This window comes from Sinocyclocheilus grahami, unplaced genomic scaffold (assembly GCF_001515645.1).
Source record: "Sinocyclocheilus grahami isolate Dianchi unplaced genomic scaffold, SAMN03320097.WGS_v1.1 scaffold57.1, whole genome shotgun sequence".
NCBI classification, from domain to species: Eukaryota; Metazoa; Chordata; class Actinopteri; order Cypriniformes; family Cyprinidae; genus Sinocyclocheilus; species Sinocyclocheilus grahami.
Window position 1 is genome coordinate 1,736,660 of NW_015505236.1, and position 17,185 is coordinate 1,753,844.

At 38.4% G+C, this 17,185-nt stretch overlaps 4 protein-coding genes across 7 annotated transcripts; 3 read left to right on the top strand and 1 right to left on the bottom strand.

The window, feature by feature from the left end:
* The first annotated feature begins 528 nt into the window (after positions 1–528).
* LOC107584219 (serine/threonine-protein kinase pim-3-like) lies at positions 529–2,274 on the top strand. 2 transcript variants are annotated; one of them, XM_016270730.1, is made up of 3 exons: positions 529–1,183; positions 1,349–1,456; positions 1,907–2,274. In XM_016270730.1, exons 1-3 carry the CDS (start codon positions 925–927, stop codon positions 1,945–1,947), a joined length of 408 nt encoding a protein of 135 aa, XP_016126216.1. In that variant the 5' UTR covers positions 529–924; the 3' UTR covers positions 1,948–2,274. The 2 variants fall into 2 exon arrangements, with proteins under 2 accessions (XP_016126216.1, XP_016126215.1); XM_016270729.1 differs by lacking the exon at positions 1,907–2,274 and having other exon boundaries at positions 1,349–1,721.
* Positions 2,275–5,129: 2,855 nt separating this feature from the next.
* Positions 5,130–6,890, top strand: LOC107584220 (phosphoglycolate phosphatase-like). Its single transcript, XM_016270732.1, has 2 exons — positions 5,130–5,921; positions 6,015–6,890. Exons 1-2 carry the CDS (start codon positions 5,327–5,329, stop codon positions 6,338–6,340), a joined length of 921 nt encoding a protein of 306 aa, XP_016126218.1. The 5' UTR covers positions 5,130–5,326; the 3' UTR covers positions 6,341–6,890.
* A 325-nt stretch (positions 6,891–7,215) lies between these two features.
* Positions 7,216–12,179, top strand: bricd5 (BRICHOS domain containing 5). Of its 3 annotated transcripts, none has more exons than XM_016270733.1 (6): positions 7,216–7,552; positions 7,735–7,863; positions 8,368–8,514; positions 8,596–8,703; positions 10,336–10,495; positions 11,764–12,179. In XM_016270733.1, exons 1-6 carry the CDS (start codon positions 7,499–7,501, stop codon positions 11,856–11,858), a joined length of 693 nt encoding a protein of 230 aa, XP_016126219.1. In that variant the 5' UTR covers positions 7,216–7,498; the 3' UTR covers positions 11,859–12,179. The 3 variants fall into 3 exon arrangements, with proteins under 3 accessions (XP_016126219.1, XP_016126220.1, XP_016126221.1); XM_016270734.1 differs by having other exon boundaries at positions 10,336–10,489; XM_016270735.1 differs by having other exon boundaries at positions 8,380–8,514.
* A 72-nt stretch (positions 12,180–12,251) lies between these two features.
* On the bottom strand, positions 12,252–17,158 carry mlst8 (MTOR associated protein, LST8 homolog (S. cerevisiae)). The gene is made up of 9 exons (XM_016270736.1): positions 17,031–17,158; positions 16,653–16,809; positions 15,838–15,889; positions 15,559–15,721; positions 15,403–15,478; positions 15,131–15,283; positions 14,880–15,004; positions 14,607–14,770; positions 12,252–12,604 (listed from the first exon to the last, which is right to left on the bottom strand). Exons 2-9 carry the CDS (start codon positions 16,779–16,781, stop codon positions 12,486–12,488), a joined length of 981 nt encoding a protein of 326 aa, XP_016126222.1. The 5' UTR covers positions 16,782–16,809; positions 17,031–17,158; the 3' UTR covers positions 12,252–12,485.
* Between the last annotated feature and the right edge of the window lie 27 nt (positions 17,159–17,185).

The following is a 17,185-nucleotide window of genomic DNA, read 5'->3' on the forward strand; positions in this document are numbered from 1 at the left end:
AAACGTAGTCACTGATTAGCTGGATCAGGTGTGTTTGATTAGGGTTGGAGCAAAAGAGCTGTGGCCCTCCAGGAATTGAGTTTGAGACCAATGGTTTACACCAGTGATCCTCAAATCTGGCTCGCGAGATCCACTTTCCTGCAGAGTTTAGCTCCAACCCTATAATCAAACAAACCTACCTGTGATTTTCTAATGATCCTGAAGACATTGATTAGCAAACTCAGGTGTGTTTGATTAGGGTAGAGCTAAACTCTGCAGGAAAGTGGATCTTGCGAGCCAGATTTGAGGATCACTGGTTTACACCAAAAGTCATCAACTCTGAACCTCAAGATCCACTTTCCTGCAGAGTTTAGCTCCAACTTATATTAAACACACCTACCTGCAACTTTGTAGTAATTATGAAGACCTTGATTAGCTTGTTCAGGTGTGTTTGATTAGGCTTGGAACTTCCTTTTTCTGCAGGAAAGTGGATCTCTATAGGTCTAGAGTTGAGGACCCCTGGTTTACACTTTTAAAAATAAAGTCTACAAAAGGTGGCTTTCACAGTAGTGCCATAGAAGAACCATTTTTGGTTCCACAAAGAACCTTTAAGGAACAGTTCAGTTCCATTTATTTTTATTAGTTTGAAGAACATTTTAAAACTCTGAAGAATCTTCTTCCATTATAGAGAACCTTTTGTCCGTTTGAAAGGTCCCTCGGATGTTAAAGGTTCTTTGCCATAGATGTCACAGAAATGGACTGCACAAAAATTCTTATTTGGGAACGCACAGCCATCTACCACTGATCTTTTAATGATCTTTCTTCTAGCCTGGTCATCTCGGACCCCTTCTATTAGAGGTTGCACTATTAATCCTTGTTAATAAGGGTCCAAGAGTTCCACATATCATTCAGCTGCGGGACTAGCAGGACCAGCCTGAACACTACATGGTCTTGGAACGCCCCTCACCCTGCAAAGATCTATGGGATTTTTTGGAGGTCTGTGGAGGTGCCCTTGTTGAGGACATAGCATGGTTTGTCGTCGCAAAGGCAACAGCGGCCGTTGACATCAGCTGTCGCCGTGTAGTGTTCCACCATAACATTAAGCTGGAGAATCTTCTGATCAACACAGAAACCCTTAAAGTCAAACTGATTGATTTCGGATGCAGGGATCTCCTGCAAGAATCTGGCTACAATAGATTCTGTGGTAAGTATTCTGCCATAAACATTTAGGATTTAAATTATAGTGATAAGTTAAACTGTGTCCTATAAAACATATCTCAAATAACACCAGATATGTTTTTTGCATGTTGCACAGACCACATGCTTTTGTATTTCAAGCTTATCCATCAGACAAATCGCTTTCTTTCAGGAACACTGGGAGTGCTCTTATTAAGACTAGTGTGTGGGCGCTTTCCAAAACCCAGAGACATGCAGATGATAAATGATGACATCTGGTGGGAGCCTGGTTTGTCAAAGCGTAAGATGGCATTCGTCACAACAAAGAAGACCAATTGTGTGTCCAGTCTTGGTCCTGAAGGGCCAACATCCTGGAGAGTTTAGCTTCAGCTTGTCCAAACATACCTGGAAGATTCTAGCAATCCTAAAGACCTTTATTGCTTTGGTTCAGGTGTGTTTAATTGGGGTCGTAGCTAAACTCTGCAGGACATTGGCCCTCCAGAAGCTGGATTGGACCCCACTGTTCTAAATCATAAAAAACAGAACAAATTAAAAAGGCGAAAAGAGTGACACCAAAGCCAAGTGGCTTTGTTAAAAAAAAAAAAAAAAAAAGCCTTATGGATGAAGGAATTTTTCTTGATTTTCTGACTGTACAGTTTGGTATAGTCATCCTACAGTTTAATACAAAGAGAGCAGATGTAAAGTTTAGCTAATAATCAGACAATAATGCTGAGTTCTTTTTTCATATCAGGTAATCAAATAGACATGAAGACAGAAGGAAAATGTAAATAGTGCAAATGAAATGGAAACTTTATTTGCATTATTTACTGCCACAGTTCCAGAGTCCGTGATCTGACATGAGTGGCCATCGCTCCATGTGAAAGCTGTTCCTGCCACAGCCACCCCAAGTGTTTTGGCGGGCTGACATAGGTGGTCCAAGCCTCCAAGCCTTGTTAGCTTGGAGGCTTGGTTTGAGGCAGTAATATTTGTATCTGGCAAGATTGCATATTTGGTGACTGCATACGTAAATGCAATGTATGACCCAATGTCAACACTATTCTGCATGTGACGACCTAGGGTGTAAAACAAAAATATTTCATTTAATAACATTAAATATAATCAAATTACATTTTTTAAATATGTATATATGTGACCCGGTCTGTGAAAACCCAGCTAAAGTATTTTTTTTTAGTGATTTACTGATTCTGCATAAAATTCTTCATAAGGTAAAGAACATTCTGTGAAAATGTAACCTTGGTATCTTTAATATTGACTGAGTAAGACCATATCAAAGATTGAAATCATAGTGAAATTAATGGTTGAAATCAAACTTTGATGTTTATCTCATAATTAGATTTTAAGACTTTATCCTGGATTTCACAGAGGGTCACACATTTTATTATAAAAAAAAACATTTATAAATGTTCAAATATGCTCTGTTACCCCTTTTCCACAAAATGGTACCTGGTTATTGGCCAACTCAAAGGTTCCTGCCATCTGATTCGTAGAACACACTGCCCTATTATGGCCTCCCCTCTCCCAGAAATTGTTACATCAAAGCAAGGTTTACTGTCATTGCTGCACCATAATTTCCACAGTTTATCTTTTCACATTGTATCATTATATTACTTTCACTTTTTGTACAGTATCCTCCCGAGGTGTCATTTCATTATCTGGTCAAGGTCTGTGTCATCTGCACAAACCAATCTAGTTATAAAATGTGTATTTTACAAGGTTGTGATTTTGTATGAATTAGTATGTTTTCATATTAACTTACATGATTTTTAGTAAAAAAAAAAAAAGAAAGCTTAAAAGGTTCACCCATAACCCACTAAATCTTAACCATCAACAGGGCATAAGCAGATTGGATGAAAGCGTACAAATGTGATTGTACAAATTTATACAAAATAGCCGCCAATTCAGTAAAACAAAGTAGTTACGAACTGATACGAGATTGTGTTGGACTTAGGAAGAATAAAATGAACTTGAAAGGATGCAAAAAGTTAAAATAGCCATTGAAAAGAATGCTACTTTTACCTTGCGTGTCAATTATCATTATGCATTTAGGAGAGCAATGCAATTTACAGAGGACGTTGCAACATTTCTATTATGGGGAATAATACATGGGTTAAAGTTAATGATCAGGACTTGATACCTTGATACATCCAAAGCTCTTATCCACTCATGGTGAATAAAATTATTTTATGGAGATAATATTTTTTTGTTTCTGAAATATTTGACTTATCTTTTCAGAAGAATTTGAGTCAAAGTATCACTTTCACTCTATAGAGGACATGCTCTGAGGATCTGGTTTTCATTGAGGATATCTCTGTACTTTGTTCTATTCAGCTTTCCCTCAACCCTGACCAGTCTCTCAGTCCCTGCAGCTGAAAAACACCCCCACAGCCTGAAGCTGCTACCAGTACACTTTACTTTTGGGATGGTACTCTGCAGGTGATGAGTAGAGCAGGTTTCCTTCAAACATGATGCTTAGAATTAAGGTTCATCAGAGCAGATAATCTTGTTTCTCGGAGTCTGAGGGTCCTTTAGGTGCTGTTTTGCACAATCCAAGTGCGTTTTCATGCGTCTTCACTGAGGAGAGGATTGAGTTTGGCCACACCACCATAAAGCCCAGATCAGTGGAGTGTTGCAGTGATGTTTGTCCATCTGTAGGTTTCTCCCATCTGCATATATGATCATGGAGCTCAACTAGAGTGACCATCAGGTTCTTGGTCACCAGTCTACACAAGGGGAAGTCGTGGCCTAATGGTTAGAGAGTCGGACTCATAACCCAAAGGTTGCGGGTTCGAGTCTCGTACCGGCAGGGATTGTAGGTGGGGGGAGGGAATGTACAGCGCTCTCTCCCACCTTCAATACCACGACTGAGGTGCCCTTGAGCAAGGCACCGAACCCCCAACTGCTCCCCGGGCGCCGCAGCAAAAAATGGCTGCCCACTGCGATGTTCCCGGTGTGTGTTCCTGGTGTGTTGTGTGTGCACTTTGGATGGGATAAATGCAGAGCACTAATTCCGAGTATGGGTCACCATACTTGGCCACATGTCACTTCACTCACTCACTCACAAGGCCCTTCTCCATCAATTGCTCAGTTTGGCTGGACGACCAGCTCTTGGAAGAGTCCTGGTTGTGCCAAACTTCCATTCCAACTTCCATTATGGAAGCTTCTATGCTCTTGGAAGCCTTCAGTGCAGCAGACTTTTTTTTTGTAGCTTTCCCCAGATCTGTGCCTCAATACAATCCTGTCTTTGAGCTCTGCAGGCAGTTCCTTTGACTTCATGGCATGGTTTTCGCTCTGATATGCATTCTTCTTTAAATTTTTATTGGCGGTTGGCAAACCTCTGAAATGCATTGTCAGCTGTGAGGTCTTTTATAGAGAGTTGTGTGCCTTTCCAAATCATGTCCAATCGGTTTAATTTACCAATCAATTTAATTTGATATTTCAGTTTTTTCATTTTAATAAATTTAAAATCACTTTGTCATTATGAGGTATGGAGTGTAGATTAATGAGAAAAAAATGAATTTAAACAATTGTAGTATCAGGCTGCAACATAACAAAATTGAAAAATGTGAAGGGGGTCTGAATAGTTTCTGAATTCTCTGTGTGTGTATATATAGAATATAGAATAATGGTTAGAATAATGGGTTAGAGTGTGGCTCTAAATGCAACATGAAAGCAGACTAGTGTGTGAGTGGAGTAGGTTTAATGCCACTTGTTAACAACTGCCTTTTCCAAGACATAGCTTTTTTAAAAATGCTAAATTTTTTTGTGGTTTTGGTCTACAAAAATACTCTATAACAGAGTAAAGTACATGTTTTCCTCAGAGCCTGGGTTTCAAATGTTAAAATGATTTAAAAATGTTAAAATGACACCTACCCAAGGTCTATTTCATAACATTTTATTAGGGTCACTGGCCCTTTAAACCGGTGCGGAAGTGCTTTACTAGTATAAAACGTCACGTACAGTGTCAAACGATGAATCACTTGCACAAGGCAGTGTGCCGTTCGGTTGCCGCAACTAGTAATTTCCAGTTCGCTGTCATTCTGACATAAGCTGATCTCCGTCTAGTCAGCGGACTATTCGTCGATAGGTGAAGATCAAATGTTATTTTAGGACGGACCGAGGACAAGAAAGACGATCGAGAGTAACTTGAGGAATGGCTGCATCTAAGTGTACGCGACTGACTGGAGTTCTGAGCAGACAGTTACTGGACTCTGTGGACAGTGTGCTGTTTGACTGCGATGGCGTAATATGGAGAGGGGACCAAGCCATCCCTGGAGCCCCTGAGGTTATCAATTCATTGAAGAAAAACGGAAAACGGGTGTTTTTTGTCACAAACAACAGCACGAAAACCCGACAAATGTACGCGGATAAATTAGGCAAACTCGGTTTCGATGCCTCCGCGGACGAGGTGTTCGGGACCGCGTACTGCTCGGCGGTGTACCTCAAAAATGTCTGTAAACTCGACGGAAAAGTCTATTTAATTGGGAGCAATGCGATGAGGCAGGAGCTCGAGGACGTGGGGATCCGGCCGGTCGGTGTGGGGCCTGACCCCGTCTCAGGAGTTCAGAAAGACTGGGCGAATGTTCCTCTCGATAATGAGGTTCGAGCTGTACTGGTCGGCTTTGATGAGCATTTCAGTTACATGAAGCTCAACAGAGCTCTGCAGTACCTGTGGAACCCCGACTGTCAGTTCGTGGGAACTAACACGGACACGAGGCTGCCTCTGGAGGGAGGCAAAGCGGTCCCGGGTAAGCAGACATGAATGACATCACAAATATGCATTACCTTGAGTCGTGTCGTGTCGTGTTATCACAACGACCTTGTCTTCCGCTTGTCTGCAGGGACAGGGTGCCTCCTAAGGGCGGTAGAGACCGCTGCGCAGCGCCAAGCTCAAGTGGTCGGAAAGCCCAACATCTTCATGTTCGAGTGTGTGGCCAGCCAGTTCGGTCTGGACCCTGAGAGGTGTCTGATGGTCGGAGATAGACTGGACACGGACATCATGCTAGGCTCAAACTGTGGCCTGAAGACCCTGCTGACCCTCACGGGAGTTTCTACTGTAGCAGAAGCTGAGGCAAACCAGAAGAGTGAATGTCCACAACGGCAGAAAATGGTGCCTGACTACTATATAGAGAGCATTGCTGACATTTTACCTGCACTACAAGCATAGTCAGCGTCTGCTTGGAATTTACCCACTTTAATAGAGAATATTTATCAATATATGGGTATCAATATTTTAATATTACAGTTCATCTAAATAGGTTTAATAGAAATTGTTTGTCTCTACAAATATATGCAGTATGTCATCAAGGCTTCATTTCAAACTGGCCTACCTCTTTTTTTAAATATCCCACCGTTTTTATTTTAAGGTAATATAAGGGCAATACGTTTTCATTTTAGTGTTAAAGTTTGTTTTATTTTGTCTAAAAAAAATTGTAATATGTGTTTTCTGGTCAGTAACACTCAGGTGCTACAAAACAAGTGACCCTTAGTCTAAATTGTGCCGTTTGTTTTTATTTTATCAGAAGTACTTGTTCAATTCTGTACTGTTAATTCACTGTACTTGTAATATAACGAGTGAGAGAATATTATGAATATTTTTAATTATTATATTTTGCACTTGACAGCTTTGTCACTCACGAACCCGTAAACCTGGTAGGATTTTACTTCTTCACCATGGTTTGAACAAAGTGTTCATTTTGCTTAACGGATCAAATAAATAAGAATTGTTAATGAAAAGTGTACTACGTTTTCTTTTTCTTAAATGGATGAAAATTCACTACTTACCGAACTTACTTTTTTCTGGGGTACATAAAAGACAATGTTTCGAGAAATTATATTTTGAAAACTGTGGTTCTCGACATTCATCTAAATGTCTTATTTCACGTTCCCCAGAAGAAAGAAGGTCACCCAGTTTTGGAACGACATGAGAGTGAGTAAATGATGACACCGTTTTAATTTTTGGGTTCCCTGTAATGAGACTGCACTTCAGTTTTCTCACTATAACCACCTCTGAAGTTATTAAAGTCACCTTGGTCCGTCAGCAGCCTAAGGGCATGGCCAGTCGATGCCTTTAAAACTGGCTCTGCGACGAAAAGCCCTGTCCACAGTGCCGATCTACCTGTCTCCTTTGTCTATTGTCTGGTATAGGGGTAGTCAGCCAGTGGGTTGGACTACCTGGTGTGAGGCAAGAGGTGGGGGGCAGAGGATGGCAGAGAGGAGTTAGTCACCTATACCGCAGGCACCGCTGGTCAGTCTCAGTCATGAACATTGCCTTACACAGAAAGAAGTAAGACAGGTACAGTGAGGAGAAGCAAAACAGGGCAGAATGGTGAGGTGCTGGAAGCGTTCAGAAGCCAGTCTGGAGGACCCACAGAACATGGTGAGAGTTCATTGCTGTTTTCCATTAGCAGTACGCATACTTTAGATTGTTTCACAAATATGTCAGTTTTGCTTAGCTGTGTTTTATTGCTTGCTTATGTGTACAAACCATAAATATTCTTTAATGTGAATATGCTTTAAATGTAGCATGGAGGGAGATGATTGTGTGCTTGGATTTTCTAGCACTGTGGTCCTATGAGCTCCTCTAGGGTTCCTCACAAAGTTCTCTGGGGCTGTATTGCTGCCATGCTGCTCATTGTTATCATCGCTCTCGGTGTGACCGCACATCTAGGGCTACAGCACAAGGCACAAGTAAGAGTCCAGGCATTCCCTATTTTCAAGCATTTTTAAGGCAAGACACCAGTAAACCATTGTTTGTTTTTTCCCCCCCATGCACTACTAGTGGAAAGAAAATATCAATTTGTTTTCTTATGGTTCATATATCATCACCTGATTTATATACCATTTTACTTCTAAAAACATGGCGAAAATGTATTTGTATTTTGACAGTATTTTATGGAGTCATAAGTACACAAAATTCTCTCTGTAAAAACCTTTAATATATCAAAATCAGACTAGAATTTTGAATCTGGCTTTATCCAATGTTTCTTTCAATCTATGCAAATTAGTGCCTATGTAATTACACAATTCCTTATTTGCATATTTAAATGTAACATTTCAAAAACCTTTTGAATACAAATGCAAAACACTTGTTTTGATGTACTGTGATTAATCAGCAAGGAAAATATGGTGATATGATATCACTTGTGTCTTGCTTTAAACTTTAGCACTGAAAACGAAAACTTTTCCGCACAGTCTTCATTGCAGGTTGTCAGATTTCCCGATCACACAGGTGACTTGATCAGTCAGTCGGCTCTGATTGACAAGCACAACAGCGTAGTGACTTACTCTGTGACTTCCCATGCCAACCACACCTCCACAGTGATTTTTGACATGAGACACGTAAGGCCCTTTTCTTTCTCTACGGATTAGGCTTTTCCTCTAAAGCTCAGTGACATTTCCCTATATATTGCTCTTCCTCAGGGGCTGGTATGCTATAAACCTGACAACCAGGACAGCTGCTTTCTTCGCCGGATGGAAAGATTGGATTACGAGAATGTGCAGTCTCAACTAAACAAGTCGGAGCAACAGGTAAAAGATTTCTGCTTGTTGAGTCTCCTGTTTTTGTAATGGACCAGAAGATTGTGTGATTATGGCAAACTAATCGTACAATATTACTTTATATTAAATATATGCACTGCACTCTGCAAAAAAATAAGGGTTCCAAAAGGGGGTTTTCACTGCAGCTATGCCATGGAAGGACCAACTTGGGTTCTTCAAAGAACCTTTCAGTGGACAGTTCTTAAAAGAACCATTTCTTTTCTTGGCGTGAAGAACATTTTAAGTATCTAAGCACCTTTTCCATTATAAAGAACCTTTTGTCCAGTGGAAACGGTTCCATGGATGTTCTTCATGGAACCATAGATGCCAATAAAGAACCTTTATTTTTGAGAGTGTACTATAAGTTTGGGTCAGTAAGATTTATTTATTTTGAAAGAAATGAATGTTTTATTCAGCATATATGCAATAAATCAATCAAAAATGACAGTATTTTATAATGTAACAAGATTTCTGTTTCAAATAAATGCTGTTTTTAAACTTCCTATTTATCAAAAAATAGGGGGGAAAACAGTATAATGGATTTCACAAAGATATTAAGCAATGCAACTTAAAAAACAATTTTTTTAAATATTGATAATAAGAAATGTTACCAAATCAGCATATTAGAATGATTCCTGGAAGATCATGTGACACTGAAAAATCACAGAAATGTAATTGTCAAGTCTCCTATTTTTACCATATGAACGAGAATGTCAGAGTGAAATGCTTTGGTGTATTTAACCGGATCTTGTTCTTTCGGACGCAGCAGCTTTTTAAGAATTTATACACCATATGTACCTAAACGTAAAGGTGGCTGTCAAATTGACTGACACTTGAACGTGGCACCACCCCAGTGCTCTTGGGTAGATTAGAGAGCTCTTTTGGCTGCTTTCTCCTCCGTGACTCCAGAAAGGGATTAATGGACCGCACCAACTCAGGAGGGCTTTAGTGTAGCCGAGTCCGAATTCCACAGACCATCTGATCCACCTTGGCTGGATCGCATTACAGGATGGGACCACAGGGTGCACAATGGCCACTCTGTTGGCTTTTTCCTCTTATAAGTCACTATACTGGAAAGACAGAGCTCTTTTCCGCCAAACAGAGCAGAGACCTGTGTTGGACACACTTTTCTCAGAACTTAACAAGGTGATTCATGCACTGGGTTATGATCTGTGCAGAACGGGATGGGTTGATGAACCGATAAGTATCGCTGACCACTTAAAACCTTGGTCTCAGTTGAGATTTTTGCATCATTGCATTTGATTAAAGCCATTAGAAAACTTTTTGGAAACTCAATCCATGGTCAATAGCCTTTTGAACAAGATTTCCAATTTTTGCTGCACAATGAGCTATTGAGAAGCATAAACTGCCTGTCGCAGGCTCGCTCAAGCATTACTCCGCTTTAGCAAGTGTCTATCTGATCTCTCAGAGGAGTAAGTGGTGTAATTACAAATGCCTTTTGTACTAGAGGAAACACTTAAACCCCTCAAGACACAATTATACGATTGGGAGTTATACAGCGTATGCGTTCACACAGGAACAATATAGTGAGCCTGTATCACAACATTAGAGGATAATTTACTCGGTAGTGATATACAGTGAGATATGTGATGATTCTCACAGGTTCGTCAGGTCTGGGTGGTGGGAAATCAGACTGAAAAACACACAGAGTTTTTGGGAGTGCTGTCCAGCAGTCGTGTGGAAGCTTCCACCCTTCAAGAACCTCTTCAGTCCCTCTGTCAGCAGGCCTCTGTGTACTGGACTAGAAGATCTGATGGTAAGAGTAAGTCAATACTACAATATTACATTCTGGTACAATAAACTAATCGAAAAGTGAAAGTCAAGACATTTATAATGTTACAAAAGATGAAAGTGAAATGCTTTCACTAAAGTATTAGGCAGCAAAACTGGTTTCAATTTTTCTTAAAACACCAAATCAGCATATTAGAATGATTTCTGCAGAATCATGTGACGCTTAAGATTGGTATAAAATAAATGCAAAAGAGACTTCTATCAAAAACAAAACAAAAAAAATAAAAACAACTTACTGACCCCAAACTTTTAAGGAGTTATGATCAATCAGCCACATTTGTGGCATAATGTCAATTACCACAAAAGACAAGGTTACAATGACAGGCGCTTACAATAGATTTGAAAAGGGGCCAATTAATACTTAAAACGGCATATAATTTTAGCCATATAAACATTCCACTTACATTCTTCTGTTACAACTTTTATAATATTTAATGGGTAAAGTAGTTGCGTTATGATTACTTTGTAAGATTAAGGCTGGTTTTCTCAGACAGGGTTTAGGTTAAACCAGGATTAGGCCATAGTTCAACTAGGACATTTAAGTATCTTTTATAAACGTGCCTTAGACAAAAAAAAAAAACATTACTGGTGTGTATCTTGAGACAAAACGTTGGCACTGATATTTTAAGATTTAAATTAAAACGGCTCAGACATGCATTTTAGTCTGGGACTAGGCTTAAAAGCCTTGTCTGTGAAATCAGGGGTCAGATTAGATAAATTGCGATTAAGTTCTTAAGTTCATTTGGATATAACGTCACATAGAAAAGCTATAAAGGATATTTATTAGTTTTACACTGAAATCATGTTTAAACGCATATAGATTACACTGTATCTTGTTGCTATACTACTGAAACAGTGAATTTAACATTTACAAATTGGCCCCATTCACTTCTATTGTAAGTGCCTCACTTCGTTTGTAAAGAAAAAAAGTTGTGTGTTAATCAAAATGCTGTATTGAGCTAAAATTGTAGCCAGAATATTCCTTCTGCGGAAAAAAATTATTTCTGCGACAAGAGAATGTATAGGAGACACTTCGTAACAAGCCAAGAACATGCTGAGTTGCTCTTTAAAGAGCACAGTGACAGAAACCTAATCCAGTAGTGCAGTGAGATGAAGTTGCGACCTTTTTTAGAGTTGCAACCAGCAGAGCATGAACGAGGAACAGGACATCGATTATGATTGTCATTGGCACATTCATAGAAATAAGAACCTTGAGATTTTTTTCTTTTTTTCCTGAAGGTCCCGGGAAACAAAGACTTATTTACTTCTGCATCGACATCTGCTTTCCCAGCAACATTTGTGTTTCTGTGTGCTTCTACTACTTGCCAGAGTGACATTCCACTGACGGTGTACCAGCACATGCCAGGGAAACAAACAAATGCGTTCACATCCATGAGACCAACTGGAGAGGCTACACAAATGCCATATTTAATGCCAGTCTGGCAACGAAGGTGGAACCATCTTGTCATGTTATCTGCTAAATCCTTATCTTCACCTTCTCTAGTATTTAGCCCCATTTTCCAGTGGCGTTTGAACATGACTCTGCTCTAAGACTCACTCCAGCTTGTATCTTGTAACCTGATGCAGATGAGTAATGGAAAACACTGTTGGTCTACAATAAAGCGCCATTATGTTCAAACATTTATAGATATTTGAATGAGTATTTAATTCTAGAAAGGGAATAAATTCAGTGATGTTTGGATAATCAAAAGCTAAATATATTTATTGACAAATCTTGTAGGTGCAAAAACTGAGTACATGCATCCTAACATACATTTGAATTTGCTACGATAAGGATACAACATTTAGAACGTTTTTTGATCAGTCATTATCATCATTAAGGGTTTTCATTAATGCAACAAAAACTTTGATTTTTACACTTGTATGCTGTCCATTGAATACCATGAGGATGGTTATGAGATGCAGATGTTATGACCAGAAGAATGAGCTGCTTCTGCATACTATCCAAGCACACTGTCATTGAAGGCCAAACACACCACGGCCTTCTGATGGCCACTGTACTCCCGTTTGATCTCTCCAGTCTCCACACACCACAGGCGTGCAAGGTTATCTGAGGAGGCTGAAAAATTACATCAAAATAAACATAAATACAAATTCTTCACAAGATTCTATATATATAAAAAAAAGAACAGTCTGCAAACTCAGGACAACTGAGGGACTGATACTCAACCATTACAAAAGTATGTTATTGATGCTCCAAGAGGCAATACACAATATTAAGAAAAAGAAAGTAAACTTCTGAACAGGATAGTACGGAGCCCTGCACATGGCATGCAGGGAAAGGGGAAATTTTTTTTTTTTTAAATTAAATAGTAGGCTAAATCTTGTGCACGATTTACTATTTTGCTCTCTTGATTTATAAATTGTGTGCACGATTTGCTAAATCGAGCACACTATTTATAAATCGAGAGAACGGATTAGTAAATTATGTGCACGATTTAGCAAATCGAGGGAACAAATTAGTAAATCGTGCGCACGATTTATTTATTTTTTCTTGCATGTCATGTGCAGGGCTCCGTAGGATAGTTTGATTTGTATAAAGTATTATTTTATCTTGCGGAACATAAAAACAAATCTCTTAGTGTTAAAAAAAATATTAAACATCTATAAGATTCAGACCCATTTTACATCTGTCTTTTACTACTATCTACTACAATTTAAATTAATAATTTGATACAATGTACTTACAAACATATTATTACATTGTACTTATATTTGAAAAATACCTACAAATAACTAAATCTGTAATATCTGTAGAAACTAGTGCTGTCAAATCGATTAATCGCATCCAAAATAAAAGTTTGTTTACGTAATATATGTGTGTGCTGTTTATATTTCTATGTATATATAAATACACACACATACTGTCATGGTTGCTTACTGCGGTGGAGTGAGGAACGAAGAGACGAGAGAATAACAATAATAACAGTCGTTAATCATCCAAAGGAACCAGGAACAAGCACGTAGCAATGGGGAACTAACGTTAGAGACTCGACACAGAAACATAGGGCAGAACACTTTAAATACACAACACAAACGAGGGCATGACAGGTGAAGGGATCAACTAATAATGAGACACATCTGGGAGCAATGAACACAATCAAACACAAGAGAAAACTAGGTCAAAACACCTGACACATACATTATATATATAAGAAATATTTACATGTACATATGTACACATATTTATAAATTTCTTAAATATATACATGTATGTGCATGTATTTATATATACATATATTATGCAAACACAAACCTTTATTTTGGATGTGATTAATTGATTTGACAGCACTAGTAGAAACATCTGTAATAACAAAGCCGTTAACCCACCTTTAAACCTAACCATACCACAAAACTTTATTTTGCTGTACGTGTACTTACATATCCAAGACAGAACTGAGTAATATAAGTAAATACATGGGTTAAGGTTAGGTTTAGGGGTAGGTTCAGGCCTACTACCTAGTTATTACCCAGTTATTGAAATTACTACAATGTGCAGTAGTATGTACATGCAGAACAGGACTGTAAAAGTTACATGTATCCTACCTCAATAGCAGCAAAAGTGTTTTGCAATACAACATGAACACAATAAGTACATTGTACCAAACAATAATTTTTTTTTTTTTATGCAAATACAAAGGGATAGATAGGGATAAATTAAAATTCTGTCAACATTTACTCACCCTCCACTAGTTCCAAATCTGTATGAGTTTCTTTCTTCTGTTGAACACGAAAGAAGATCATTTGAAAAATATTGGTAAGCCATTGACTTCCATAGCATTTTGTTTTCATATTATGGAAGTCAATGGCAATCGACAACTGTTTGGTTACCAATATTCTTGAAAATATCTTCTTTTGTAGTCAACAGAAGAAAGAAACTCATACAGGGTTGGAACAACTTGAGGGTGAGCAAATGATTACAGATTTTTCACTTTCAGGTGAACTATGCTATTGAAGACACCTCATATAATGTGGGACCAAAGATTCTGCAATGGTCATATAAACTTATGATCTTCTCGTATTAGTAAAACATTTGGACTGTGTATGTTGTGTATGTTCACCTGTAACTATGTATTGTGAATCTCCAGAGAAGGCACAATCCCACATCCAGCCTCGGGACGTCTCTCCTGGGTTGTTACTCTTTATACTCAACTCTGTCATCAGAGAGAAGTTGGAGGTTCTCCAGATTTTACAGGTCTGGTCAGCAGAGCATGTGGCCAACAATCTAGCAAAGAGTTGAAAATATTGATGCACTGATTTGTATAATAATTGTAAAACAAAAAGTCACTGATCTCTCCCGGTTCCTTAGTTTAGCTTTTCTGTAAGACACTTACGTGGAGTCTGGGCTGAATTTGCAACGTAATGAGTAGCGTTTGTGGGCAGGGATCTTGGTCTTGGGTATCAGTTGTGTCACCTCATCGCCGATTCCTCCAGCCAAATTCCACACATAACAGTTGCCCTACAATCAAAAACAATAACCAAACCTGATTCTGATACAGTGTTGATATATATGCAGTACACATTATCTCAACCACATTAGTAGTGTGAAATATTGAATAACATTTGTTTGTTATTGGTTACTGACCGAGCTGTTGACTGCAGCCATATAACTGGCATCAGGATCGATATGGACTGAATTGACGGACACATCTGGCTCTGGGATGAGCTGTTCATTGTGGTCTGTTTTTAAATCCCAGATATGGATAACACCACTTTGGTCCCCAACAATTAATTCAGCCTAAAGCAAATACATTCAGAAAGAAAATGTACTTTTGATTGGTGTTCTTGTGAGCAGTAGTAATAGCTGCAGTAGTAGCAGATAATAAAATATTGAAACTAAAACAATATCCAACTGACCTGATTGGGATGAAGACACACGCAATTAATAGGTGCATTGACTTGAAATATTCTTTGGCACTGTAGATTCCTTGACCTGAATGAAAACAGTACTTCAAGAAACACATTTCTAAACAGCCTTTATAGACACAGCAGACGGCATTCATTAGGCCCTACCTCAAGTCCCAGATGCGAGCCATGCAGTCTTCTCCACCCGTGTACATCCACCGCCCATCCTCGTGAAAACCAACAGATGTGATGTTCTTGCTGACACCATCGTAATTGATCACAGGGTTTGGATTATTTGAGTTTAAGTCATACATGCGTATGTGTTGATAACCTAAAATGCAAGAGAGAAAAAATTACAGTGTGTAAACTATACAGGCAGAGATGAAAGGGAAGTACTGTTTGCATAATTTACAGCTTTATATATAACGAGGCACATGCTGAACTTACCAGTAGCAGCAATCATGCTCCTATCAGGTGTCACTTCAAGGGAATTGACCTGCTGGTGTTTGAGTTAAGCATCTTGAAGGTATTTTTGCACCTAAATAAACTCACTAATCCTACAGCACAGGATGTACCAGCAGTTCCTTGTGGGGGGGAAAGTACACTTCAGAGTCCTTATTATGGAAATAATATACTTCAAAAAATGTTGTTTGCAATTAAATGAAAATGTTTGAAGTTTTGAGCTAAATGAAATGCAATTAGTTAAACTTAAGTGTGCTTTTTGAGCCACTTAGATAGGACTTGAGTACATTTTTAAATGTAATTTTATAATTACTTACATTGTCTTTGAAATATGGTTAAAGTGAATTGCTTAATGTATTATTAAAAACCATTTATGGTAACAAAAATATATTTTAATGTAATTTCTACTAAAATAATGCACATCAACTAAGTATTTAAATATATTTGTAATTACACATTTGTAGTAATGATGCTGCATTATACTTAAAATTTAGCTAAAATTATACTTTACATGTGCTTTAGTATCTTAGTCATAACATCAAAATAAAAGTACTTCTTCAAATGACATTACATGTTACCTAAACTTCTAATATGTCATTATTACAATTATTACTTTTTTTAAGTGTTTTAAGAAACATGACAATCATTAAGGTATACTGAAATTGCTTTTTATTTCTGTAATATTACATTAACTGAAAGTACATTTTTAAAATACGATTTGCGATTTTACGATTTGAAATACGATTTGAAAAGTGTAGTCTGTGTATCTGCGAGGCACAGCTCTTGCTCGTGAAGGATACGGAGTCCTGGTGCTGGACGGTTCTCGTGCAGATGCCACTGTGAGCCTGCCAGAACCGGACGGTATGATCATATCCAGCGGTGGCGAGTATCACCGGATCACTGCCGACGGTGCCTTGATTCACATTCATGATGAACTCAATGCAGACCTAACGACAGCTTCACAGGAGGATTTCCAGACTCGTTTTAGCTGATGTTGATCATTCATGAATGTACCTTAATGCGTTTTTATGTAGCGTTACGTGTTTCTGTAAATCGTTTATGTTGGCAATAAGATAATACAACTTGTGATAAATGTGTTTACCGTGCTAAAATGCTTCTCTAAAAATAAAATTGGACAAACTTGATAAAAATAATATAACTTAAATCAATATTCTTACCTGATGGTGAAGATTGCTCTAGAAATCCGATTAGATCAATGTAAAACTATGATCTCAATAACGAACTGAGCATTGTTTACAGAGATGTCAAACCTGAGCGGTGCTCCTTCCAAAACCGTCTGCACAGAAACAATTCTTGAATAAAAGGTTCCGAG

Coding starts and splice junctions, on each gene's coding strand:
- LOC107584220 (XM_016270732.1), top strand. CDS start 5,327: ATGGCTGCATCTAAGTGTACGCGACTGACTGGAGTTCTGAGCAGACAG. Junction 5,922..6,014: donor GGGAGGCAAAGCGGTCCCGG/GTAAGCAGACAT, acceptor GCTTGTCTGCAG/GGACAGGGTGCCTCCTAAGG.
- LOC107584219 (XM_016270729.1), top strand. CDS start 925: ATGGTCTTGGAACGCCCCTCACCCTGCAAAGATCTATGGGATTTTTTG. Junction 1,184..1,348: donor TGGCTACAATAGATTCTGTG/GTAAGTATTCTG, acceptor GCTTTCTTTCAG/GAACACTGGGAGTGCTCTTA.
- mlst8 (XM_016270736.1), bottom strand. CDS start 16,781: ATGAATGTGAATCAAGGCACCGTCGGCAGTGATCCGGTGATACTCGCC. Junction 15,722..15,837: donor GAGCATGATTGCTGCTACTG/GTAAGTTCAGCA, acceptor CTTGCATTTTAG/GTTATCAACACATACGCATG. Junction 12,605..14,606: donor TTCACAATACATAGTTACAG/GTGAACATACAC, acceptor GTAATTTTTCAG/CCTCCTCAGATAACCTTGCA.
- bricd5 (XM_016270733.1), top strand. CDS start 7,499: ATGGTGAGGTGCTGGAAGCGTTCAGAAGCCAGTCTGGAGGACCCACAG. Junction 8,704..10,335: donor TAAACAAGTCGGAGCAACAG/GTAAAAGATTTC, acceptor TGATTCTCACAG/GTTCGTCAGGTCTGGGTGGT. Junction 10,496..11,763: donor TAGAAGATCTGATGGTAAGA/GTAAGTCAATAC, acceptor TTTTTCCTGAAG/GTCCCGGGAAACAAAGACTT.